The following is a 26,842-nucleotide window of genomic DNA, read 5'->3' on the forward strand; positions in this document are numbered from 1 at the left end:
CCTCCCCCCCCCCCCCCCCCCCCCCCCCCCCCCCCCGCTTGTGTTCCCTCTCTCTCTGTGTCTTTCTGTCAAATAAATAAATAAAATCTTAAAAAAAAAAAAAGGAGGTCATGGTAGAGAGAGCATTGCCTCCTAATTAGTAACCAGTACTGTTTCATGAATGTGACTGTATTTTTGATTCCAGTGTTCCCAATGGTAGTTTTTTTTTTTTAACTTTTCTCTTGACCTCTCCCATGCCCCCTGAGTTCCCCAAAACTTCATTTGGCAGGCAACTGTTCACTTGGCATTTAACACTGAAAAAATGAACTCTCAAGGGTTTATCTTTTTCTTTTAGAAAAGGCCCAAAGTAACCTTCACTGTTACTGGTATTAATAATGTACACTGCCCTCTATGAATTATAGTGCCTGCTCTGCCTTCAGTAGTATTGTTCTTCCAGTACAGGTGATGGGTTACTTTGAACCAGCTACCTTGTCTGTTTTCCCGCTGGCCACTTGCACATAGTATCTCACTGGTAGAAAAATAAATGAGCAAGTCCTAACAGTGGCCTCATGAACACCCTCAGTTGACCGTCCTAGCAAGGCAAATGGGACACTTGGATGGACAGGAGGTGAGGAAACATAGTTGTAAGAACTTGTAGCCTGTATCTGTGTAAATCATTTAACTAGTATATAGAAGATTATCTCTCTGTTAGGGTTTTTTCATTTTATTTCCATCACAGTAAAACTAGAATAATAATTTTTTTTAAATGATCTTATATACCAAACCTGAATATGTTTGTCATCTTTATTTTTGATGATGGATTATACAGTGGTTTCTGACCATAAAAATACAGATACTAGACCCATAGTGAGAAAGTCTTACATGTTAATAAGTGTGTGATTTTCATGGCATATGTTAATCCAAGCCCATATCCTACTATATGTTATGACTAGAAAGTACTTAAGACTTTAAGAATAGATATTTTAGAACTTATACATCAAAATGAGTGTTATATATTGGGGAGTTCCTCTCATAATCCGTCAGTGCCTGCTTTGATCAAAATATTTTTGGAACTACTGTTCTTGTTATTTGGCTTTTTTTGTTTGTTTGTTTTTAAATACTTTGAGAGGGAGAGAGAGCACGAGTGGGGGGAAGGGCAGAGGGAGGGGGAGAAGCAGACTCCCCACTGAACAGGGAGCCAGACACGAGATCACGAATTGAGCCGAAGACAGACGCTTAACAACTGAGCCACCCAGGTGCCCCTGTTGTTGTTATTTGTTACCCTAAATAATGTTAGCTAGGTTTATTTCCCCATCTTCACATACCACAGTCTGTGACAATTAACTTAATAAAACTCTTAGTTGATGAATTTAGGGTTTTCTAACTAATATGCCACTTAGCTCTTTAGGAAGTTTCAGAAGAGGGTCTCAGAATGTTATAAACAATACTTTTATCATTGCATAAAGGCAAACCTTTCCAAGGCAACTCATTTGGAGTGGCAGTCATTTGGATGAATTAGTTATAAAATTATTTACATTATTGATATGCCTTATGTATTTACTGATTTGTATTTAGTCATTGAAAGTGTCATGAGAACATCCTTCTGTTTCATTTTTGTGGTAGTTTAGTGATAAATCATCAGGTGTACAGAACTGAAAACCTAGCCAGTTATGCATGTGGAAAGATAGCATTAATTGTTTCATACCAGTAAATAACCTTAAACATAAATCTCAGATCATTATAATAGATAACACAGTAATGACTACCATGGTATATTGTTCATTAAGATTTTCACAAAGGTTTTCCTCTTTCTAAAATCTTGTTAAATGCTGAAATTGGGCTAGCACTGCTGTTGGTGTTTAAGAAAACCTCCTAGAGACCCTGTTGCAGCAGCACTGTATCAGCTATTCTAGTCTGGGGGCTAGAAAGGCCCGAGTGCCTAGTTTTTGAGGAGAGCATTTCAAAGAGCTGGTGCAAGCAAGCATCAGTGCCACTAAAGCTACCATCTGGGAACACTGCATTTTTAAGGGTCAAAGGTTCACAAAGACTTTTCATGTACCAGTGTCAGATGTTATGGTGTTCACTTTTAGACAGAAGCAGACTGCACGCATTCTAGGTCATGCTGACGCAAACATAGCAAGGTCTCAGTCATATGTGAACAGAACCCAGAAATAACTAAGAATTCAATGAGAGCATTAATATCTTAAGAGTTGTCAGTTTTATTGAAAATTAGATTTGTGGACTGAGTTGCAGTATACCTTTTTTTCCCTTCCATAGCTTGATCATGACTTAAAACACGCTCATGAACTCCGTCAGGCTGCATTCAAGCTCTATGCCTCTCTAGGAGCAAATGATGAAGACATCCGGAAGAAGGTGAGTCTGGGAGAGGGGCGTCCCCCAGTCCTGACAGCCAGCAGGCAGGGAGTGACGTCAACCTGAAAGTCGTGGTGAAGAGCACTAACAGTGACTGTTTGAATATAATAAAGCAGAATGACTAAAGGCATAATTGAAGAATGAATGGGACCCGGATTTGGGGGTTGTTTGTTTTTAGAACATAGAGTGGCATGGCCGTGCTGGAATGACAAATAACTGGCGTGCTTTTTTCTGTCATTAATATGAATTATTATGTTGCACATTTTTGCATGTGTTCTGATAAAATCAATTCTAGCACTGTGAAGCTTCAGACACCTTGAAAGATCTAACACTAGAATTGTAAATGTTATTTATGGAAAAACTTTCCAATGCCATTGAGAAATTCAAATCTTTATTGTATATTGTTCTTTGATATGTGGTTTAGTTATGTTTTGATTTTTTTTTTTTTTTGCTACTGTGCAAGTTTGATGTGAATAAAATCTTTGTGGAATAATGATTTTATGTTTAGTGAGTGGTCATCTGAATTTTCCAGTTCCCAAAAAATGTATCACTGGTCTAGCACCTTATGTTACTACAGCCTAGTCTAACACTGAACTCATGTTCTTTATAGAATAGTTCTAAGCAGGGACTAAAGTAGAGTGTTAAGCTCTGACCTGGCTGCCTCCACAAACCAAAAGGCTGGAGCTTACCACTCAAAAAAATACATCATCTAATAAATTTTACACATGGCTTTTAGGAACATCAGTAAATTAATCCACATGTTCTGTCTCGATGAATTATAGCAGAAAGAGCAAATTGGCATTATTTATTGAAACGTGATTTATTATATCTCCTATCTATAGCCCTCTGAGGAAAACCAAAAAGTATTGGTAATTTACCATGATTCAGAGAAGTACTTTGGGCTTGGAGAGAGAGAGAGAGAGAGAGAGAAGTATGGGGAAAACTGTAGGTTTATTGAAATAAATTGAAAAGGAACCATTATTGGAGAAAATTGAAATAATAGTAGAGAGATTAGATATGTGAGTAGCTTTGATTTAAAAATCAGTGCAAAAAACACAACTAAACTAAACGTTTTCCATGTACCTCAGTTTAGTTCAGTTAACAGGATGTTTTTGACTTGAAGTGTTTAGTAAATATCTATGAAAATCCTTTTTGACACTTCTAAGCTTTCATTTGTGATCTGTTACTTCAAGGCAAACGTACTAATGATCTGATATTCCCTATGTGTAAGCATGATTTATGGATGTTGATACTGATATGTTTCATTCAGTTTAGGTACATGGTGTATTGCAAGGGAAGAGGTTTTTATGGCAACTCATATAGATAAAACATTTTTTAAAAAATTGACATGGACTGTATAACTTAAATACATAATGATTCGGTTTTGGATGGTTATTAGGACCATTGGAAAGAGAAGTATTTTACCTATTCTTTTAGCTCAAGAAGGCTGTGCCATGGACTGAAAGGGAGATAGATAGATGGACCATAATGGGGGGGAAATAGGATGTCCATTTGTACTTCTTTGTACTTTTTTGTTAATAAACTATTGTTTTGGAATTAATGACTTAATTTGTGATATCATGTTCTAGAAATACTTGCAACATAATAGTCCGATCAGTAGTCTATTAAAACTTGTATTAATAATGTGTATAATTTCCTGGTAAGGCTAAATCCTGGTAATTTCTGTAGAAAGATGCCAAATAAAGAATAAGTTATAATTATTTTTTTGTGTGGTAAAGAAAAGATACTGTGACGTTCTTATGTAATGGGGATTTATAGAGTTTTTAGGAAGATATTTAATCCTGGGAAATTAAGTGTTGAATAATTTACAGTTTATAGCAACTATTGAAGAGAGAAATTGTAAAATGGAAAATATAAAATAATTTTGTGATAAAATCTGCATGAAAATGGTTCTTAGGAGTGGAGAATCCTTATTTTCAGTGTATAAAAAATGATAAAATGATAACTTCCTTTGAATGCATTTATTTCTATTCCATTTTTTTTGTCAAAATAATTATCTGGATAGATTTTTATTTACTTTCTCCATGAAATATTTATTTACCTTTTACACTTATGCCTTATAAACTTTGATTGTATTCCTTTTTTGTGTAGATTCTTGAAGTACAGTGTTTATTATTGTTTTATTTTTTAATGCAATATTTATGCTTGTCGAGATGGAATTTCAGTTTACTGAATTAATGAGTGGAGACTGTGAAAGAAATTTCAAGGACTGTAGACCTGTTCTCCCCAACAAAAGCAACAAAAAGGCTTTTTGTTTTAGGATAAAAATATGAAGTGTTAATTTGATCTGCCTTTTAAATTAAAAATGAGAATGTATTTAGTAAATACAGGAGATAATCTATATATCCCATTGCCCTGTAATGGCCAATTAAAGAAATGAGGCAGAATGAAGAAGAGAAAACTAGAGTAAAGAGGTAGAGACAGGTATACACAGCAATAAAGGAGAAAGATACAGGCCTTCTCTCGTCATAGATTTAGTCTGTCTGCTTGCTTCGAAAGACTTCTAAAGGCCTGCTGTGATTCCATTTCTTGATCATTCTCTCTGGGCTAGAAAAAATTAAGCTAACGACTGAACATGACCTGTAGATTAGAAATTTACCACTCCTGCGTTGGAGCAGTGTTGGTGTATTCCCATTAAAAGAAAACAACTGTATAACAGTCCTTGGAACCTAGCAAGCACTCAATAAATATTTGTTGAATAAATATAGAAATGAAAATACAGAAACCATACACAGAGTGGTATTTCCTTTAATACGCTTGGATCTTTCTGTATCCTTTTGTGCAGAGCAAAGTTGGTATCCAGATTTCTGGCTTTGCCTCCTTTATCACTCTGTGGCATACTTATAAATTTCCCAATTTCCCACAGTGTCCTGTTAGAAAGTGAAGGAGGGTGGAAAAGTTCTGCAGTTGAAAGTGGGAAACATTACTCTTGGCTGTGACATAAAGAGGGAGAAGCCCAAGAAAAGGTGAAGGACCACTGAGCTTGACAACAGAGGTGGCCTGGCCATATTCCACTTAGAATAATTCAAGGATTTTGGTCAGAGAAAGCAAGGGCAGAGGAGCAATCGAGAGCTCAGTGGACGAAGGGTCCAGAGCGCATTAGCAGTAAGTGCACTGGCAGCAATGCCAGGTAAAGATGAGCTGTAAGCTTCTAATGATAGCTTTAGCACATGTTCATGCTGACTAAGAAGCTTATGTTCAGTTAATGGTACAGTAACGAAAGAAAGAAGATACCTAAGATTACTACAAATACTGGCATCCCCAGTCAAACTCCAGTCAGTGGTTAAGTCCTACAGAGGCAGCTGTGGCAAACAGTCCTGTAATGGTGAAGCCAATTCCTTTCTAATAAAAAATTGCTCTTATAAAGACCATTACTTGATTAATACCTATTGATCATCAGTTAGGTTGGAAATTGAAAGGATTGTTTTGCTTTTACTCTCTTCAAGGAACTGGTAGAATTTATCAGAAACAGAAAGTGTAAATTGAGGGAAATAGAAGTAGTAAATATAAACTAAAATTCAAGGAAGTTAATAAACTTAACATGATGTGATTTTTATTTTTGATAAAAATAAGACACATTACAAATGTTAAATGTAGTACTATTGTAGCCTTTGCTCCTTTGAGGTGTCTGACTGATGGAGCCTTTCAGAAAGTTTTCCTCTTGGATTTTGAGTACTTATATTTTAGCTGCAGATCCCTTTTGAGGAACTAGAATGTAAGCTCCATTGAGGGCAGGGATTTTTTATGTTTGGCTCATCACTGTATTCCCAGCATCTACAACATTGCCAGGTGCTTAGTTGGCACTTAATGCATATTTGAAGAATGGGTGGAAAAAATGAACGAATGGACAAATGGATGAGTGAACCACATTGCAAAATTGCATTATTAAGCACCCTTAATCCAATTATATGTGGGCCTTTCTGCATTGAGAACTTACATAACTTTATTAGAAATTACACAAGTATGTGAAGAGATAAGCTTGAAAATACAGAAATCTATATCTGATCATATAGGCAAGGGGTTTCACTATATTTAGCATAGAGAAAATGCAAGACTCCCATTTTTCAAAAGGCAGACAATCCCAAGGGTGTGTCTTCTCACTTTGATAATAGATCAAAGAGAACATGTTTTATGATATGGTAGTTGTTTAATTTTGAAATGATTTTTACCATTATTTCTTAGGGGTTCTTTTGCTGTATAAATGTATGAGTTTAAAAAATTTATAGCATTCACAAGTGTGAATCTGGACCAGTGTTTCCCCCCTCTCCCATAGGGATAAAGGTATGATTTGGTTTATAGGAATTAGCCGGACTCTTAGGAATCAACGATTCTGCAATATACGTCTGTATAAAATATTATCTCCCCTATTAATGAATGTCAGATTTTTAAGATCAGTAATTTGATTCTCCATAGATTGACTGAACTTCCTACATTGTATAGACATTGTCCAATGGGTGGAGGGAGCGGGAAGCAGAGGTGAGATAAAGAGCAGTAAAACACAGCCTTAAAACTCAGCATTTATAATAAAACCTCAGTAAGTCAGAGAAAAGTAAGAAATGAACAATAAGAATTAGCTAGGGGCTCAAAGAATTATTGGGAACCAATTAAAATGGACATGGTGATATCAATATAGCTATCCTTGAATCAATTTAGAAATTATTTAATATTTTTGTTATTTTTAATGTTTTCTAAATGCCTTTTATATTTTCAAGAATTGAAAACATGAAGTCTTAAGTTTTTGTTCCTTGTGGGGAGGGGGTGATCATCCAGTCATAGATGTTTTACATGATAAATGTGAAAAAAAGTAGCCAAGGGTGAACAGTGGGTTTTTTGGGGGTTTTTTGCGGTTTTTTTTAAGGCAGAGAAAAATAAAAGGAAAACAAAGAAGGAGAATTTGTCTTCTACCCTCTTTTTCCCAGCAGAGGAAGTTATATCTACAGGGCTATTGTGAGGATGAGATCTAATGTATTTAAAATATTTAGCAGGGTGCCTGTAGGTGCTCAATAAATGGAAGCATTTGTTAGAATATCTTAAATGATTTAATTGGAAGATTAAAAATAATTATATTTTTTAAGTATATTAGAAGAGCTGAACAGCATTGGAGCATAAATTTAAAAAAAGTTTGCAATGAAGTAGTGATGTTTATGCTATAAATTTCTAAAACTATTCATTCTAGTAAAAAATATTTATCCTTCAGAAGCATAGGCCCTTTCTTCAGTTTATCTCTCATTAAGGATAAGATGTCTTTTTACTCGTATATTTTAAAACATATTTAAAATACTAGTTTTCAAAACTTTTTGATGCTATAGCTATAGCATGTTCTCCAAAGCACCAAGTACAATTTTTTCTTGGAGTTAAGTAGGATATTACAATATAAATCAGTAATTGGTTAAAATCATAGGTAATGGACGTCTTCAGAAAAGTGAAGAGGCCAAGTTTTACTTGACTTTGGTTAAGCTACTACTGTCCATGGTTGTCTCAAATGTCATTTCTCCAAGGGGTCATCATTTATATAAAATCATATCCCAAATGTATATGTTCACATTTTGAACAAATGTAAGTTCTTCTGTATTTTTAAAGTTAACAGGATTTTAAAATAATTTATAAATACAGATCAGTTTTTCCTAATACCTTTCTGCTATGAAAATCTTGCTTAAGGATTTCACTTTTGAACATTTTTATCATTGGTTGTAGCTGGATTTTATTACTAATTGGTTTTCTGGGTAACAGTATAATTATACCATGAATTTACATTTTTTAAATATTTTTGCAAAGTTCAGTAATTTTAAATGGTCATTTAAAAGGCACAGTGTCAAAATTCTGTAACTGTCTCTGCCATGAAATCAGGCAGATGCAAGGAATTATTTCTGAGCCTTAGCCTGCATGTTGAAACAAACACCTGAAACGAACATGTTGAAGGTTTTCGTAGGTACCACAGAAGTGGCACCCTTCAGGACTTGGCTTTGCTACTGAATAATAGCAAATTCATGCAGAATTCAGAATTCCTTGACTTAATCTGTGGTTAAATTGTTAGTTATCTTCTTAAGGCTAATCTACCAAAGAATTTTAAATGAACTCTGCAACATTCTTTCATGATGGTAAGTATTTTTAAAGAGTTAACCATGACCATACCAGGTTTTGCCACTTGCCCAAGTATTGAGACCGTTGGCCTTCAACATACTGAAAGAAGCAAACCTGGGAGTGATAATGCTATATACATAATAGAGGTATTTATAAAATCAAGTAATGAATTTTTATTTCAGAGTTTCATTAAATGGGGACATAAAATTGAATATTATTATCTGTTAATTGTAGTTGCATAAACCATTGAATTATAATTCTTGTTCTTAAAATGTGAAGTACAAGTTAGTTATTTTATCATTTACAATCTAAGACAGATATAAACCAAGAGATGGGTTAAAATATGATCTTTATTAGATTTGTAGAACTAAAATTAGTGACTGAGTTGGGTTTTCAGAATGTTCTGTCTGGAAATGAATGATATGTTTGGGATGATATAATATTTGTGGAGTAGTAGACCTTGAGAAAATTGAGTTTGTGATGAGGAGCCAGGACCATTGCTGCTACACTTATTCCCATGACTATAAATGCTAGCACAGGGCTTGGCAAACTGTACTCTGTAGGTACTTAATACCTATGTAATAATTCTATAACCTGCCAGTTCAGAATGGTTTTTACATTTTTATATGGTTGGTGGGGAAAAAATCAAAGGAATATTTCCTGACATTTGAAAAGTAAATTAAATTCAAATTTGTGTCCATAAAGGTTTTTTCTCTGCTTTTTGTCAGCTTTATTGAAGTATAATTGATAAAATGTTCATAAAGTTTTATTGGAATATAGCCATGTTGAGTTGTTTATGTGTTGCCTGTGGCTGTTTTGCACTACAGTGGCAGGTTGAGTAGTTGGCGACACAATCATATGCCACAAAGCCTAAAATAAAAGTTTTCCCACCCCGTGCTAATAATGCATAGCTAAATATAAATGACCGTAAACCAGTTTGGTGAAGAACTGCGCTTCTTATTTACCTCTTTGTAATGGACTGTAGAAAGAAATGGGGCCTTACCAAAGCCAGGGGAGGGAGAGATCAATTGTCTAACTTCCTGAAAGAGAGGCATTATCAAGTGTTGATGATATGACATTTGTCACTGGATACTTTTCTACATGCTGATTCCCTTGTTTGAATGATTTTGGCATATAATGGACCCCGGACAAATTGGATAATAGCTATACATTGGGTTATGGTAGGAAACATTATTAGGTCCTATGTATTGGTTAGGAAAGTTGCCTGAATAAGATTTTTCACCATGTCAAAGAGAAAAATAAAGATCCAGTTCATATATTAAGCAAACATCTATTCAACCTTTGTGACATATGAAGCATTGGATTACATGGTATGGGTTCATAGAAAAATTATATAACTCAGATACGAGCATTAAGAGATAATCTGTTTGGGAAACCTAACTTTCACGTAACTGCTACCATTTATTGAGCACTTACTATGTGCTAGACACGGTGCTAGGCATTAGCACGTTTACTCCCTTAAACCTCAAATAACCCTGTGAGATAGCTGTTGCAGATCAAGAAATAAGCAATTTGACCAAGGCCACCCAGATAGTGACACCACCTACATCATATCCCAGTCTCTGACTCCAAAGCCCACGCTGTTAACTGTTACTTTACTCATGTAAAGTTAAATACCATTCCTAGAGCCAAATTATAGTATAAAATGGCAAGAAAATTCACAGGAGAATGTGCGATAGTCAAAGTAGGTGAAAAAGAAAATGCTTTGAATTGAGAGAACTTAATAGCTTTTATTAGCTGGTTGCAAAGCATCAGATTCAGAAAACATATCTATTTTCTCACATAGTTTTTGGTACAAAGTGGGTAGAGATGCTCTAATTATTCCCATTTATTCATCTGGCATTTATGATATGTACCTCCTCTTGTGTGTCTGGGAATGAAGAAGACTGGTGTATACCTTTTAGGAGCTCACAATTTAAAGTAGTGAAGGAGATGAGACACTAAATTGCTATGTAGTAATCCCAGGGCCTCGTGTGTGATAAAAAGTGTTGTCCACATTGAAAGCCAGTTTGGCCGTGATCAGTACAGCCAGATATGATTAAGATATGGCTGTAATTAAAATACCTTATTATGAGTGAATCTGGAAGAGTCCATCTCTTCTATAATAGTCTCATCTAAAACGAGTTTATTTGAAAGTATTCTCACCTTCTCCTTCCAAAATATTAAAATAAGTTGTTTCAGAAGTTTTGACCCACAGAATGAAGGATCTTCATATCTCTGTTCTTCTACATCAATTGGAAATGTTTTTCTAAGGGCACTGTCTAGATGTGATCATATTATAAACTGATGTTCTAGAAGCATCCAGAATGAATGATGTAATAGAGATAATGTTTCAGCATTTTATTTTGTCGATAGCTTCCTTAATGGAATAGATTTAAACTTAAGGCAACATTTTGAAATCCTTGTATCTTCTTTTAATAGTTATCCCTTGTCAAACTATAATTTTGTAACTAGAATGTAAACTCCATAGAAGCATTACCTGGCAAATAGTAGATGCTATGCTTGTATTTACTGAGTAAATTGTGTATGTCAGCCAGCCAACCTATAGGATAATTAAGACTGTTGCATGCACGGCTTTGTATATAGAGGATGAGGGACTGAGCAGGGCCATTGTGTTGCACAGTTCTTGGGGCAGATTCAGATCCCTGGAAAACAGTAAAGGGTGGAGAGGAAGTTTCTAGTCCTGTTATTTAAAGTAATCTTTAATGGTTTTATTTATGTGCTAAAATGAAAGAATTCAGCAGGTATTTATGTTCTATTCTGCCATTAAGCTGACTGAGTTTTAAAAATGAACTTTTATATGTAGAGAAATATTTTTTGATAAAGTGTTGATCTATTTTTAGACATCACAAGTATTTCTGATGCAATGTGTTTGGTTTTAGGGGAAGGAGAAGTTGGGCCGACTTCTTTCCAAGGTGTAGAAAAGTTTAGAACATTGAGTATTTCTTCTAAACATTTAACATAAGTGAACGTTTAAGTTGCTCAGCTATTAAGAAGAGAAAAAGGTCCTGAGGTAGAAATTACAAAATACTGCTTAAAGAGACTTAAAAGCAAGAATGAAATCTAGAAGCTTAAGAATGTGCCCACCATAAGAAGGCTCTCTGCTCTTTGTCCTCCACTCCTAAAGTGAAGTGACCGTTTCCATTAGGCCTGTAAGAGGAGTTAGATGTTAATTTAATTCAGTGCCTTCAAGGAAAAGGACCAAAAGGAGGCCCTGTAGGTCAACCCTTAGGATGTTTTGTCTTTTACCTCTCTGGCTGAGAGAAGTAACTATTTCTTCCCACCCCCTGTTTCCCAAGATCATGGAGTTAGAGAAATTTGGTATGAATGTGGGAGTGGATAGCAATGGAAGACTGAGAGAAGGGAAGAAATACTTTGTAAAATATTTACTGAGACTCTGGAATATAATGGGTTTATAGTTATTTGTCCTAAGAGAAGCTGTGTATCTTTTAGGGGGAAAAAAAAGAGCCTTTGGTAAAAACTACCCTTTATTTTAAAACTGTTTGCATGAGGAAAATGTCAAAATCTTACATTGGAGTAGTGGCAAAGATATTACATAGAATAGACTGTGGGTGGGAAAGCCTACAGTTCTCATCCAGAACAGATGGGGCTTATGGCCTGAGAACAGTGGAATATTAGTTCTGTTTAGTTAGTATCTACAGAAGCTAGATGCTGATTCTAGAATGGAGATCAAATCATCAGGAAATTGAATTGAAAAGTCAGTGGAACTCACGCTTGTGGCTTTTTTCACAGTGTTTCCTTGCCTTACCTTTTCTTCATTGGCTTCCATTCTCTCTCACCTTTGGCATTTTTACCCCCAACCAAAGCTAAATCATTGATTTGTTATTTTCTCTCTTTGGGGGCCGTGTGAATTGTACCTGGTTTTTTTTCCCCCTCTGTCATTTCAGTTTATTAATGATGACCTCTCTTGTATAGTATGTTAATTTTTATTGGCCTAGGATGTCAGTATATAGAGGCTGTAGTTTCCACAGCACTGATAACTTTTTTCTTTTCTTTCTTTCTTTCTTTCTTTTTTTTTTTTTTTTTTTAGCACTGATAACTTTTTAACTACTCCTTTTTCCCAAGTTTTCCAAGTCAGATCTCAATTTAGTTACTAAGGCTAAGCAAAAATCTCATCCTTAAGCACAGCAAGTGAAATGGACCTCACAGTAGAAGTAAGAAAACCAGGTAGAGCCTTACCACTGTCCCAATTTGCCTGGAGAACCTTGACCAGTGACTTAATCTTCCTGAATTTCAGAGACCTCATTGATGAACTAAAGAAGTTGGATGAGTTTATTTCTAAAACCCCTCAACATTATTCAACTAAAAGCAATACATGTATTTAATTCCTTCGGATAGTTATGTCTGCTACCATCAATGGTATTGAGAAGAATGCAGTAGGGGAATTGGGCTCCCAGGTGAACCTCTTTAGGAGCAAGCATTGCAGCTGCCCCTTGCTTGATTTGTGGAAGGCCATGTGCTGTTGGGGTGTTTTTGTTTTGCTTTTTTGTTTTAATAAAGGAATTGGTATAAGGATGTGCTCAGGAATTATAAATATTAAGTGCATTTCCATGATATACATGACATCATGTCTTTTAGTTAAGTATTTTGTGGTAAAATCAGTACGGCAACTTCCTAAAACCTAGGGGAATTTTGGTTTTCCATTTTTAGGAGTGGATCCCTCTTCAGGCCCCTATTGATCCTACTCAGGCTACCAAATAAGCCGGTTGTACATGCCTATCTCACTCTAGCATCTACCTTATTATCTCATAACCCTTCTCCTTCCTCCCAAGCCTCTACCGTGTTTCTAAAACCAGTCTCTTGACTGTACTGACATCAGACCTTGTGTTCATAGGGCTCATCTGCTTAAAAAAAGATAAGTTTTATGAGGGGCTGGACCTTAAATAGGGGGCACCTGATCGGAAAGACTCAACTGTGTACCCTGGAACTCGTCTACATTGACACTTAAGAATCGAAAGGGTTGCCATCCACACCCAATAGGTGCAGTGTCCATTGTCGATCCTATTTCCTTGCCAGACCTACTCTTTGTTCCTGACCTTCTTTTTCTGCACCCTGCTTGGCTGCTTAGTCCCTGCTACTTTAACTAGACTTTCCGGATTTGCTACCTTATCCGCTTAGATCTTAGATCTACCTCTTCTAACTTAGCAAAGTTTGATTCCAAGTCTTTATTCTCTCTAGCCTGTTCATTCTTGTCATCCTCTGTGAAGACTTTCTGGGAACCTTTCACAAAAGCCTACCTGGAATTAAATTGTATTTGCCTGGCCATTGTGCACATTAGTATAAATGGTTGACATTAAGAAAATGCCCGCTTTACCATCCAACTGCCTTGACTCCAAGCCCACCCACTCTGAATTGTCTGAGAAGTTTCTTGACACCACCAAGAATCTGCCTGGTTTTTATATCCTCTGCTTGACCTGTTTTGATCACAGTTCAAGGTCCAATCTGAAGTTGTTAGTACCTGGGAAGTGCTTCATCCTGGAAGAATAGTTGGGCCTTGTTTCTAACTCTGACTCTTCCAGTTCTTCATATGCTCTGAGGAACAGGTGGTATATGACTTGGCCACAACTAAGGTATGAGTCCAGTAGAGCTCATGGAGGGCTAGGGAATTCCCTTGAAACCAAGGCCATTTTCATCTTATTAACATTCCCATGTGTGCCATGCACCTTAAGATTATCTGGGTTCTGCGTTTTCCCCATGACCCTCTAGGCTTACTGCCTTTTTCTCTCACAGGCCATAAGGTTCTGTCCCAATGGCAGGGGCCTCAGACCCTCTTCTCCCCCTGCAAGAGCTACAGAGTCAGAAAAGAAAGCTTAGCAAAAGCATGTAGTCACAAGAACTAAAGATACCAGCAGAGAGAGCATTAGCACCTGATCCATTGACCTAAAACTTGGTCAGTTTATGATGCAGCATTTTTATGTAATTTAATTCTGTAGTTAAATTTACAACCCAGGCCCCTAGAAGAGCAGAGAGAGAAGTGACGCCTCCACTCTGAAGATTCAGTCCACCACTTATACTCCTGGCCAGGCACAGTGTCTGTGTAACAAAGGGCCCACCCGCCCTTCCTACCTACCTACCTACCTACCTACCTACCTACCTACCTCCCTTCCTTCCTTCCTTCCTTCCTTCCTTCCTTCCTTTTTTTTTTTTTTTTTTAAAGCAAATTCAGCAAGCTGTGCTGCAGGGCATATTTGCTGAACGATGGCTGAGGAACCTCCAACCAGAACCATGTGGCAGAACAACGTCAAGGTTCACTTGACATTGCTCTTATATTCTGGAAAGACCTAAGATCCTTTACAGGGGCTAGGACTTGGCTCTCTATCATTATCAAGGCTTTGTAGCACAGTACAGGGGTTGTTGAAAGGCACCATGGAGAACATGCTTTATTGTGCTTGGCTTTCCAACCCCAGTCTAAAAAATTACCTGGTGCTCTGTTAGACCGTCAGTGGGTCAGAGAGCTATGGCAACAGCCACTGCCAACTCCTTCCCAGCTGACCTAAAAATTTTTTCTCTGAATGTGATTCCAAACCTTTCTCTGCCTCGTAATCACATTTTTATGTTTATTTTGGTCAGTGTATTCACTATATTGCTCCCTTTATCCCTGCACAGATGGTGTCAATACCCTCAAGAATACAAAACCACAGTTAGATCATGTTGCTCATTCACATAGCCTCTCAGAATACCTTTTTGGGTTGGAATCCTAGGTTCACATTCTGACTTTGCATTATTTTCACCCTCTTGCTCCCAGACTGGTATCTTGATGGAGAAGGTGGACCAGTCATTCAAGTAATGGGCTTTCCAGAATGTTAACAGGGTTACTAAAGTCCCTCAGGCCTCCTACTTGCAGACATTTTGATTGACTGTAACCTAAGAAGGGTCACCTTGTGCCTGAAAGAGAAAATACCTTAAAAGAGGCCTACTGTTTTATATCCCAAATCAGGGGAAAGGTTTACCAGCCAATTTATAGCTATTCTCCAGCTCCAAAATACCAGCCACCACACTCCCAGGAAACTTAGAGCATGAAGCTCTGCTCTATATAATGATTGGCTGCTAATATAGTTCTCTACTGTCTGCTGGCCTAAGCCTCAATATTCTCTGGTATGGTCATTAATGGCCATTTCCCAGCCATTCTGAGAATGGGTGTTTTTCCCACTTAGCCTTTGTAGACACTTAATTCACTCTGTCTGCCTTAAGCCCCATGGCCCCTGTCATTCCTAAAGTGCTTTTGCTAACATCAATTCAAGTGCCATAACACTCATTCAGTAGTTCATTGCACTTGCTTAACCTATACTGTAAGTTTGGTGGGAACAAGGGCTTTCTGCCTCACCATTTTATCTTCAAGTTTTAAAACCGTGCCTAGCATTCAGTGGGCACTCAGATATTTACTGAATAAGTAAATGTGGGCATGTAAATAGGAGCTGTGCCCTATTTGCCCTTAGCCTAGCCTGCTACCTGATTTTTGACCCCTTATTTAACTAGACCTGTACTGTCTCATCTCATCTACTCTACCTTCCCATGTCGCTTCTGGATAACGTGATAGTTTTGCCCAGACAAACATGATTTTTATTTACATGCTGGTTGCAAATGATTGGAGGTAGAATAATCATTGCTCTATTCCCTCATTTTACTGAAAGCCCACAGAGGTCAAGTGAGTTGGTCAGGATTATAGAGCAAATCTATATGCCTAATGATTGCTGCACTTGTCCCTTGGCAGATTTACATCTTTGGTTGGATGGCCAATAAATGGCCAATAAATGTTATCCAGAAGCTTCTTTAAATTCTTGCTCATGTCCAGGTTTCCTAAGCATCTGGAGCCAGCCTAATAGCATTTCTCAGCTCTTGGAGAGTGTTCTTGTGTTCCCACCCCCACCACCACCACTTTATTCTTGGAATAAAGAATTTTAGATTGGGGAATATCAAGCTGATTTTGAAGTCCCAGCATTGTCATATATGTAGAGTGAGAGATGAGCGGAGCCTTGGGACATGTGTCCATTTAAGGAAGGGAAGGGGTGAGAGGACTATAGCTTAAAGAGGTTAAAGTTTGGCACTCTGCCTTTTAAGTTGAGGTGGAAGTGGGCAGTGGGGCAGGCCAAGAAGGATCCAGCTGGATAGGCAGAATAAAGATGCAAGAAAGAGGTAATGGAAAGTAGTTTCTGTATCAAGGTGGAAGGGCTTTGAGCTTGAAGTACCCAACTTCAACAAAGAGTGAAGAAGAGAAATATGGAGACATATTAGTGAGAAGAAGAAAGTTGAGACAACTTGTGTCCAAGGAAGAAAGCAAGGCTCCTGCAAAAATGAGGTAGGCACAGAGGGACTTAGGGCATGAGGAGGTGGGAGGAATTTGAAGTAGGAAGTAACCATCCTAGGAGATACGGGAATCTCCTGCAGATGAGTGCAGGGCTGGTGGAGCAGCAGTGATGGTCCCGCCAAGGTGGGATAGCATAAGCTGAGAGCAGGCTGCCAGGTTTGGTGACTTCCATTGTAGTATCAGTGGTTTGAGATCTGAAGCAGGAGTGTGTGGTGGGAGGACAGTGAATTGGGGAATCTGTCTACTAAGTGAGCAAAGCATACAGGTCAGGGAGCAAGGTCTGTGAGGGTCAAGAGTAGGTAAACAGACAGGAGCTGAGGGGCTAGATAGACAGGACAGGGTCATGTGCATAAAGGTAAGGGTAAGATTAAGTTTGGTCTGGGGAGAGGAGTGGATCAATATGTAAGTTTTCTTCCGTCACTTTGAAACCTGCAAATCACTATATAAAAATTAACCATTCCTACCCTATAGCTAAAGTGTGGCTCCATGTTGTTAATAGTTGATATTTTTCTCCCCATCACTGTTAATTTCAACACTGTATTTTAGCTTCCCATTTGGCTTGAACATGTGGAGATTTCCCATCCTCTCCTGTTCTGAAGTCAGCCTTCTAACTCTTTCATTTTAGTCTAGGTCAGTGAACCTCAGGCTTGGCTGCACACTGGACTTTACCTGAGGAGCTTTAAAAAAAAAAATATATATATATATGGGTGCCTGAGCCCCACTCCACAGAATCTGACTTAATTGGCCTCTGATTTTTTTTTTTTTAAGCTCCCCAGGTGATCTTCCCACGTGTTCTCCCAGCTAGGTGTTTCCATTAACGTGTCACTCATGTTGGGGACTACCTTGTGAGCACAGGAATACTTCTCTAACCAGGACCGTATTACAAGCATGGCTAAGCATCAGGACTCTGGAGTCAGATGCCTGGGCTCCTCTCTGCTTTGTGATCCCAGGCAAGCTCTGTATCATCTAGAACCTTCGGTTTCCTAATAGGCTGTTGAGAATAATTATAATAATGCCTGCAAAAGGGTTAAATCAGATCATGTAATATGCTTATTAGCACAATGTCCAGCACATAGATGTACTTAACAAATGTTAGTTGTTAACATTTTGGTTGTGATTGTATTAGCTTTTTTCCTAATAGGCGGTTTTTCCATAGGACCACACAAGTTAAGCTTAATTTCTTCCACACAGTATTTATTTTGTATCTATACATTGTTTAATGAAGGAAAATTGTAGGCTATCTTGTTTTTAAATTAAAAAAAAAAAGACTGTGACTGTAGTGATTACATGTAACAGGACTTAGTGTTACAGTAAAAAGATGGCAAGGGTTACTTTTCTAAATATTTAGCTTAGTTTCCATTTGCTTGGTAAGAAAGTAGCCACAGGGTGGCTCTGTCAGAAACCCAGATTTCATTTCATAAGGGGCTGAATGTGAACCATGATTTTTCTAGAATCTCTCTGACAGGAACCTGCCCAATGATAATTTATTACATCTTTTACTTTTTCTCAATACTATTTATGTAACACCTCTGCAATATTTATGCCATGTAGTTATTGTTTTAAGTATTTTTATAAAAATAAACAAAGAGACATAATTTGCCCCTTCATGCCTTTCATTCAGTCTGGCAAGTCCTTAGAGGGTAGTCTTTCCTTTCTGATGAACTGTCTGCCCCCACCACAAAATGATTGTTCCAGAGGTAAAAACTTTTGCTAAAAACATTAAACTTCTAATGGATATTAACATACTTGCATTTACAAGCAGTGAAATTTGTCCTCTTCGTGTTGTTATTTATGCAGCATTAACCTTTTTCTCCAGATCATTGAGACTGAAAATATGATGGACCGAATTGTGACTGGCTTGTCTGAGTCTAGTGTCAAGGTGCGGTTAGCTGCCGTCAGGTATGAGCTTTAAATGGTCTGAATAAAAACCCTTTGCCGTGTGTTTAACCTGTTTTCTTTCCGGACCTTCAGCAAGTAAGCGCAGAATTCAGATGTTACTCGAAAGTATTCTCAGGTGAACTCATACAGTGTGTAACATCAGTTAACAGAGAAGCTAGCTGAAAAGCCCATGAAGTCCTGAAGTAGTTGAATTAACAATGTCTATAGATATACTTGAAGTGCATAGTAGTAATTAGTGAAATGCCAAGCAGTGTGTTTGAAAAGTAAAAGTTTTGGCTTCTTTTGAAGCTAATTTTGATTATTCTTTGTAGATGTTTGCACAGTTTATCTAGATCTGTGCAGCAGCTTCGAACCAGTTTCCAGGATCACGCTGTATGGAAACCTTTAATGAAGGTAAGAAGAAAGCAGCAAGTAGCACCCATTCCCACAGAGCCTTTATAGTGAGCCAAGGTAGCTGACAGCACCCCTGGTCTAGGAGTATGGCTGGTTTTTGTGTGAAGGATTTTGAATATTTATCTCCTCAGATCTGATGTTTTAAGCATCTTTAGATCTGCAGAATGTGTTTCTAAGGTCAGCCTCTCAAGTGTGGCAGGGAAGTAGATGCCTAGTTTTCTTTTATTAAATAAAACTTTACTTATCTGATCTCCCTGTATGTTTGGTATTACACTTTAGACTTCATCCAGAGTCTTTGTAATTTTTAGTTACAAAAAGGAAAGGAATCAGTCATTTAGAGGTATAACCTGTTCTTAGTCTTTTGGCAATCCCTGGATATTTTTTACCACAGTGTTATCTCCTGTTTCTCTATACCAAAATAACTTCTTTGGTCTTATGAAAAGGCTTAGGTCAAATAAATCTGAATCAAGACTTAGGTGAGGTGTTAGGTTGCTGCTAATGTTATCCCCTGATATATTACAAAACCGTGGGTCCACTTGGTATCTGGTCCATCTTTTTTTTTTTTTTTAAGTGATCATACACCTTGCATTTAATCGACAGAATTTTTTATTTAAGATTTTGGTTTTGGTTTTGGTTTTTCATTACCTACTGTGGAAACCTCTTAGGCACAATGAGGCTACCAAAATTTTTTACTACAGAACTCCTGCCCTCGTCTTCAAGCTTCAGGTTACAGTAGGGGCATCATTGTGGTAGAAAATAGTCAGGGGAGGCTTCAGGCAGGAAAAATATGAAGTGGGCTTTGAAGGAAAAAGGAAGGCAGCAAGATTTTCCAGAGAGAGGAATAGCATGAGCAGAAGTATTAGGTATGATCCGTGAAGGAAGCCTAAGGATGTCTTCATGACTGTAGTAGAAGGGGTGTGGTGTATGATCACCAGATGGAAAGAGCTGGACCAGTGCTCTCTTTAGGAAAGCTGTTTTGCTATGGGTACTCTTTCTTGTTTTAGATTATACCTTTTGCATAGCAATGTAATCTTGATTTCTGGGTTCTGTCCATTCAAGATTTTTTTAAATGCTCTCCTATTTGCCAAAATAACTTCCAGATATTTCCTCTGGAGCCATTTTCTCTAATTGCTCAGTTCAGTACCCCTCTATCATATGAATCAGAAATGGGGCAACATATTGTTTCTAGCTAGTTCTACCTGGACAAAGGTTTGGTGAGCAATCTCGAAGGATTTTGTACACGTGGGTACATGTGAGTATAGTTACTGTCAAACCACGACTTTGTTGCACAAAGTATAATACTAAAAGCTTGAGCTTGGAAGTCAATCAGTGATTTATTTAAGATACTTGTAGGTTTCTCTTAGTTCAAGGCTGTTTGCATGTCTATTGATTTTTTTCCCCTTTGGCTTTGCCATGTTTTCAACTGTTGGTTAGCAAACTACACAGGAGTGGGCATTAAATTTTAATTAAAAATTTTATTTGTCATTATTTTTTGTCCTTATTTTGGTGAAATTCTATTTGGTCAGTGTTAGATGTCAGCTGCTGAATTTCAGTGTTATATCTTATACCACATTGAGTAAATGCTTTTAAAATTTTCATATGATCTATTCTGTTGTAGTTTATCATTGTTATCTCATTTGAAAATAAAACTTGATAAAAGCACATTAATCTCTATATAACAAAAAGTAGTATTTTTAAAGTGATTTGTATTGAGCAAAGCAACGTTTTAAAGCCTTGGTAGGCACTCACTTATTTCAAGCAATGATTCTAAGTAGTATAATTTTGGAAAATGATTATTTTTCTTAATTCACAAACATTCATTGAGCACCCCTTTTGTGCAGTGCCATTCAGTTGATAGGGGCCAGGATAAATTAGACCATAGATAGATTAGTCCTTCAAGAAGCTTAAATTTGGTAATAGAAAAGGAGATTGGCATGACTGCACAAAGAATTTGAATAGTAGATAGTAATAAGGGTCCCAGGAAAGGTCACAAACAAAGGCTGTGGTTATTCAGAGGAGGATAGAATGACTTCTGACTGGAAGGGCTTCAAGGAGGCTTCTGGAATGAGGATGGCCTTAAAAAATGAGTAGGGTGTGTACCTGAGGGATAAAGAAAGGGCATGGCAAGGGAAGGGAAAGGCTATATGATCTCAGAGGAGGTTGTGGCAAACACAGATCAGGATGCATAGTATATGAGATTTGATCTTCATCAACCAGCTGACAGTTCACAGGAGAGTTAAAATGCAGTATCTTAAGACAACTATTTCTATTTTGTAATTCTTGCTTATTCTTAACTTGGGAACTTTAGACTTGATTTAGCTCAAGAAAGCAGATAATATATTTAACTCTCTGAAGTTTTTTGTGATGATCCATTTCCAGTTTGCATAACAAGAGCTTCTAAGATTCCTTTTGGGATCATGAGGTCTGATCCTGATCTGATCCCAAATGCAGAGGATTTAGTTGAAGTGGAAATTGCATATAAGTGGTGGTGTTTATGAAGCCTTCACCCTTAGAATCTAGAAAAATAGGTTCTGATAATAGCTAATGGTGACTAACATTTGTCATTGTGCTCTGTTGTCTTCTGAGTTGAGTGAGAGTCCGTGGCAGTTAGTTTGCTATGTATCTACTATGTGCCTGATGATAACAACAATTACAATAATAAATTACCTTTGTAAAAACTTTATTTTTATAGCCATTACTGTGTGCCAGTTACTGTTCTAAAATCTTTTCATATGTTAATTCTCACAACAATACCATCATCCCCATTTTATAGCCAAGGAATTCATACACTTATTTAGTGTTTGAGTTGAAATTTGCATTCAGGCAGTCTGCATCCTTTACTCCCATGTTATGTTGCTTCCCTTAACATTCACCTTATCACATTTAATCTTAAAAACTCCTGTCAAGGAAGTGTTGTTTTCTTCAATTCAAAGACTAAGAGAGTTTAAGAAATATGCTCAAGTTCACACAGCTAGGAAGTGAAGAGGAGGGTTGGAACCAGGGCTGTGATTCCAGTCCTCAAAACCAGTCCCCACATTGCCCTAGCTGTATAGTAGCTTGATTCATCCCTGCTTTGGTCAAACAAGTCCTTCTAGAGATGCACACATCAGAACATTTCAGGCTCTGGGGCAATATGTGGTTTCATAAGTGGCCTGATAATGGTGGAGTAAATTGAACTAACTTGTCCTAAAGCAGCCCCATGGTGTTCAAACTTTTCATATAGAGCACCCCCTCCCTGACTTATGTGTTTATCTCTTTCTGTGCAGCACCTCCCATCCTGGCAGTGGGGCTGTAGCTTCTCCAGCAAGATAGGTGTGAGGGCCTTAGTCATAATTAGAGCACCAGGTAAAGTTTGACACGATCACAAGTGGATCTTTCCTAACTATCCAATATGAAAAGTCAAGTTGAAAGATAAATTATTTTTGGTTCTCATTTGTTCTTAGATCTCATCTCCATTGTTCCAAACCATTAATAGCATTCCTTTTTTAAATTCCATAGGTTTTACAAAATGCACCAGATGAAATCCTAGTAGTAGCATCTTCCATGCTATGTAATCTTCTTCTTGAATTTTCTCCAAGCAAAGAGGTTAGTATCGATTTTCTCTCCCTAGACTTTGCCCAGTCTACCTAGAACTTAGTCAAATAATTTTCACAGTAGTTGACTTTGAAATTTCCGGATTGGGGTGTAAAAACTACTTCAGGGCAGGGGGGCGCCTGGGTGACTCAAGGTCATGATCTCACGATTGTGGGATCCAGCCCAGTGTCAGTTCCGCAGGGAGCCTGCTTGAGTTTCTCTCCGTCTCCCTCTGCCCATCCCCCGTTTGTTCTCTGTCTCAAATAAATAAATAAATCTTAAAAAAAAAAAAAAAAAAAAGAACTACTTCTGAATTGTTTGGTGGTGTGTGTGCAAATAAAATAATTTTAAAATGTGGTTTAATTTCCTGTTCTCCCTTTTCTGCCTGGCATGTGCAACTTATTTAAAGGATATTATAGCTTATAGTTAATCTAAACTGCCTACAACTACAAATCTAATTACAAAAGAATAGATTATTTTCAAACTGTATATACTAAAGAATAAATTAAGGATCAATTATAAACCAGGATTGTAAGTCATTTCAGGGAGATTACTGCTGGAAAATAATCTTTTTACCTTTTTTTTTTTTTAAGGGGGGTGGAGAGAGGGGGAGGGGAGGGGCAGACGGAGAGGGAGAGAGAGAATCCTAAGCAGGCTCCACACTGATCACAGAGCCCAACGTAGGGCTCAGTCCACAACCCTGAGATCATGACCTGAGCCGAAATCAAGAGTCAGATGCTTAACTGACTGTGCCACCCAGGTGCCCAGGAAAATAATCTTTTTAATGTTTAATGTTAATCGTAGTTGTTTGGGGAGGGATTAGGTGTGGGAATATTTTTTCCCTTTATACATTTTATAAATTTATTTGAACATGTATTGTTTATATACTAGGGAAAACTACAATACACTTTAATAAAGGAGGGAGGGAACCTTATAGAGTTCATTTCATCATGTTAAAATATCTCTGGTCTGCCCAATCGTGAGCTGAGGTTTAGACACTGTCCTTTATTTAGTAATTCCATTTTGGTTGAATTTCCTTTTAGCATTGTAACACCTGTAAGCTTCTGACTGGTAATTAGGAAAGCATTTAGTAACAAGGTGGAGGTTCAGAGACAGTTATTCAAAAAACAGAAATCTTGGAACAAAAGGGGAAAGACTGGTAGTTACTCTGAAGGAAGAGAAAGTCGAGACAGGATGCCAGAGTTTCCATCTGTTTTCCTCTGCTCTGGTGGTTGGGGTCTTGGCATGATGATGATCTGGTTGCAGTCAGTACTATACCATTAATCACCCTGAACAGCACTCATATTGCCTCAGATCCACTTTCAGCATATATAGATAGGGTCTGGTTAGAAGTTAAGGTAGATGAGCTCAGACGTAGGGTCAATAATATGATTGATTTTTTTGTATTAAAAATAAACTGGATCCTGAACTGGAAGGGAAGGAAATGCTATAAAAGCACTTATTACTCCAGTTGACAAAATTGGGATATGGGCTATAGATTTGATAAAAGTATTGTTTTAAAGCTAACTTCTCTGAATTTGGTAACTGTTCTGTGATTCTAAGAGAATATCCTTGTTCTTAGGAAATACACATTGAAGTATTAAGGGCAAAGGGGCATGATGTATATGTTCTACTTTCAAATGGTTCAGAAAAAGATGAAGAATGTGGATATGGGCATACAGAAGGAGATAATGATAAATACGGCAAAATGTTAAAAATTGTTGGGTCTGGGAAAAGAATATGTGGTAGAAGCACCTTACATTTATTCTTGCTACTTCCTAAGTTTGAACTTACTTCAAAAGAACAAAAACCAAAACAGGAGGTGGGGAGATGGGCAAAAATGGATGAAAGGGAGAGGGAGATACAGGCTTCCTGTTATGGAATGGTGAGTAGGTTTGGGGAATAACGGATTGTAATAGCACTGTATGGTGGTGATACATGGTAGCAGACACTTGTGCTGAGCGTAGCATAATGTATAAACCTGTCAAATCATTATGTTGTACATCTGAAACTAATGTAACATTGTGTGTCAACTATACTCAAAGAAGAAATTTTTAAAAAGAAACAAAATCAATTTGTACAAGTAGAGGAATGTATATCCTTCAAAATGTCACCGTGAAAGTCACTGCTCTTTTTCTCCCTATGTAAGTCTGAACTGCTTAAGACAGTTCTAGAGTCCACTTGAAAGGGGGCCTTTTAAACATTCATTGGTGACAGTAGATCAGTCCTCAAAGGTGTGAATTTTTTAGAAATTATCAAACCCTGTTTTCAGCCAAGGATCATAAATAAAATGAGTGGTCAGGCTAAAGCATGCTATTTTAGGTGGAGAATGTGATAGGACTATAAAAGTATACAACTGTTTTGCTTGTAGAATTGATAGATAGTCCTGAAAGTTCTGCAGCATGTTTTGAATAACATTGACAGTTTGGAAAGAAGATAGTTTGGTTTGTAAGTTCCATGTAAACCAGCTATGTTGTCATAGTCCCAGCTTGTAAAGGACACAAGGGATACACCCGTGCACCATGCAGGAAGTGAGTGTCTCAAAGGACGGTTAGGAGAGTGTGGAAGTAGATAGTGGAATTATAAGGGCATGTGCAGAATGTACAGAAATTAGGACAGCTCCTGAGTCTTTCAGAGCTACAAAGAAAAGAGAAATTACTAGGACTATTTTGGCTTTTGAATTTGTGAAAGACCTAATTGTTCTTGCCCTTTTTGTGGTAATTTTTATGTCCACCTGACTCCCTGCTATACAAAAATTTCCTGGAGTTGGGTGAGAGTAGGAAGGAAATCATAAGCAGAGCGCCAGGGTATACGCACATTTAGTCACAAACCTGACTTTAAAACTGCTTTTTTTCCAATCACAGCCAATTTTAGAATCTGGAGCTGTAGAACTGCTTTGTGGATTAACGCAAAGTGAAAATCCCGCTTTGCGAGTGAATGGAATTTGGGCTTTAATGGTATGTTTTACTCTTTTATATAAGTCGTCATTTGTAAAGAGAATGGAGCTGTTATCAAAGTTAAAACTAAAGAATGTGTTATTTGAAGTGTCTGAAATTTGCTTTTTATTTATTTATTTTAAAGATTTTATTTATTTGTCAGAGAGAGAGGGAGAACAAGCAGGAGGGGGCCAGAAGGCAGAGGGAGAAGCAGGTTCCCCGCTGAGTAAGGAGCCCGACGCGGGGCTCGATCCCAGGCCTTGGGATCACGATCCAAGCCGAAGGCAGGTGCTTAACCGACTGAGCCACCCAGGCGCCCCTGAAATTTGCTTTTTAATAAATGTTGCTATTTTGGCTCAGTTTTCTAATGACCTCAGACGTAGAAGACTTAGTATTCAGCTTTTGGATTTGAATATAAGCAAGTTATGTGGCCACTGTGTGCCATAGTTCTCTTGTTTATTATTAAAGAAAAGCAGACAGGTGTTAAAAGTGGACATCTAATTTGGGAAAAACAAATTTTCCTTGTCATGAATATATTGATAACCTGCCTAGAGATATCTGCTTGATAGAGCCATTTCATGTCTTCTGTGCTCTTTATAACAATTCTGAAATAAGCTAGGGAGTATTCATATTTTACAGATGAGTAAACTATGCACAGGGTGATTAAATAACTTGCCCAGGGCAACAGAACTGATGCATAATTACTTAATAATTTCTTAACAATTTCAAGTAAATAATTTATAATAATGTAAATTATAAAACTATATAACTATGAAGTCAAAACTATGTAACTTAAGATTTATTAAAATATATTGAAATTAAAATTTACATGGATTTCTTCAAATGTAATTATAGTAGTTATAATTTAATTAGTATGTACCAGACACTAAGCAATGTGTTTATCTCTAATTGTTATCTCTAATTCTTATTTTAAGTTATATTGGTTTATATCCAATTCACAATTGGGAACCTGGGGCTTGGAGGGTAAATGAATCATCCAAGGTGTCACAGCTAATAAGTGATGACAGTGGATTCTGAACCTGTTTCAAGCCCATATGCTTTACCCTGTTCCATGTATACCTGTTGTCTTTTCATACAAATTTGGGATAGAAATAATCATTTTCTAAAAAAGCACCAAATCGAGTAGTTTCAGTTATTTTTCTCCTAAACTTTGTGCCAGCTTTTAGCATTTCTCTTTCTTGAAACTCTTTCCCAGGAGTTAATTTTTTTTTTTTTTAAC

At 37.3% G+C, this 26,842-nt stretch overlaps 1 protein-coding gene across 3 annotated transcripts in view; it reads left to right on the forward strand.

Annotated features, from left to right (window-relative positions):
- The window catches only part of ARMC8 (armadillo repeat containing 8), a 105,288-nt gene that overhangs the window by 57,900 nt on the left and 20,546 nt on the right, over positions 1 to 26,842 (forward strand). For all 3 annotated transcript variants that reach the window (XM_034995563.1, XM_034995553.1, XM_034995572.1), the window contains 5 exons: positions 2,257 to 2,352; positions 18,618 to 18,700; positions 19,012 to 19,093; positions 22,592 to 22,678; positions 25,531 to 25,623. In XM_034995563.1, coding sequence (XP_034851454.1) covers positions 2,257 to 2,352; positions 18,618 to 18,700; positions 19,012 to 19,093; positions 22,592 to 22,678; positions 25,531 to 25,623 — 441 coding nt within the window. The remainder of the gene's footprint in view (positions 1 to 2,256; positions 2,353 to 18,617; positions 18,701 to 19,011; positions 19,094 to 22,591; positions 22,679 to 25,530; positions 25,624 to 26,842) is intronic.

This window comes from Mirounga leonina, unplaced genomic scaffold, assembly GCF_011800145.1.
Source record: "Mirounga leonina isolate KUSES-001 unplaced genomic scaffold, KU_Mleo_1.0 Mir_115, whole genome shotgun sequence".
Classification (NCBI taxonomy): Eukaryota; Metazoa; Chordata; class Mammalia; order Carnivora; family Phocidae; genus Mirounga; species Mirounga leonina.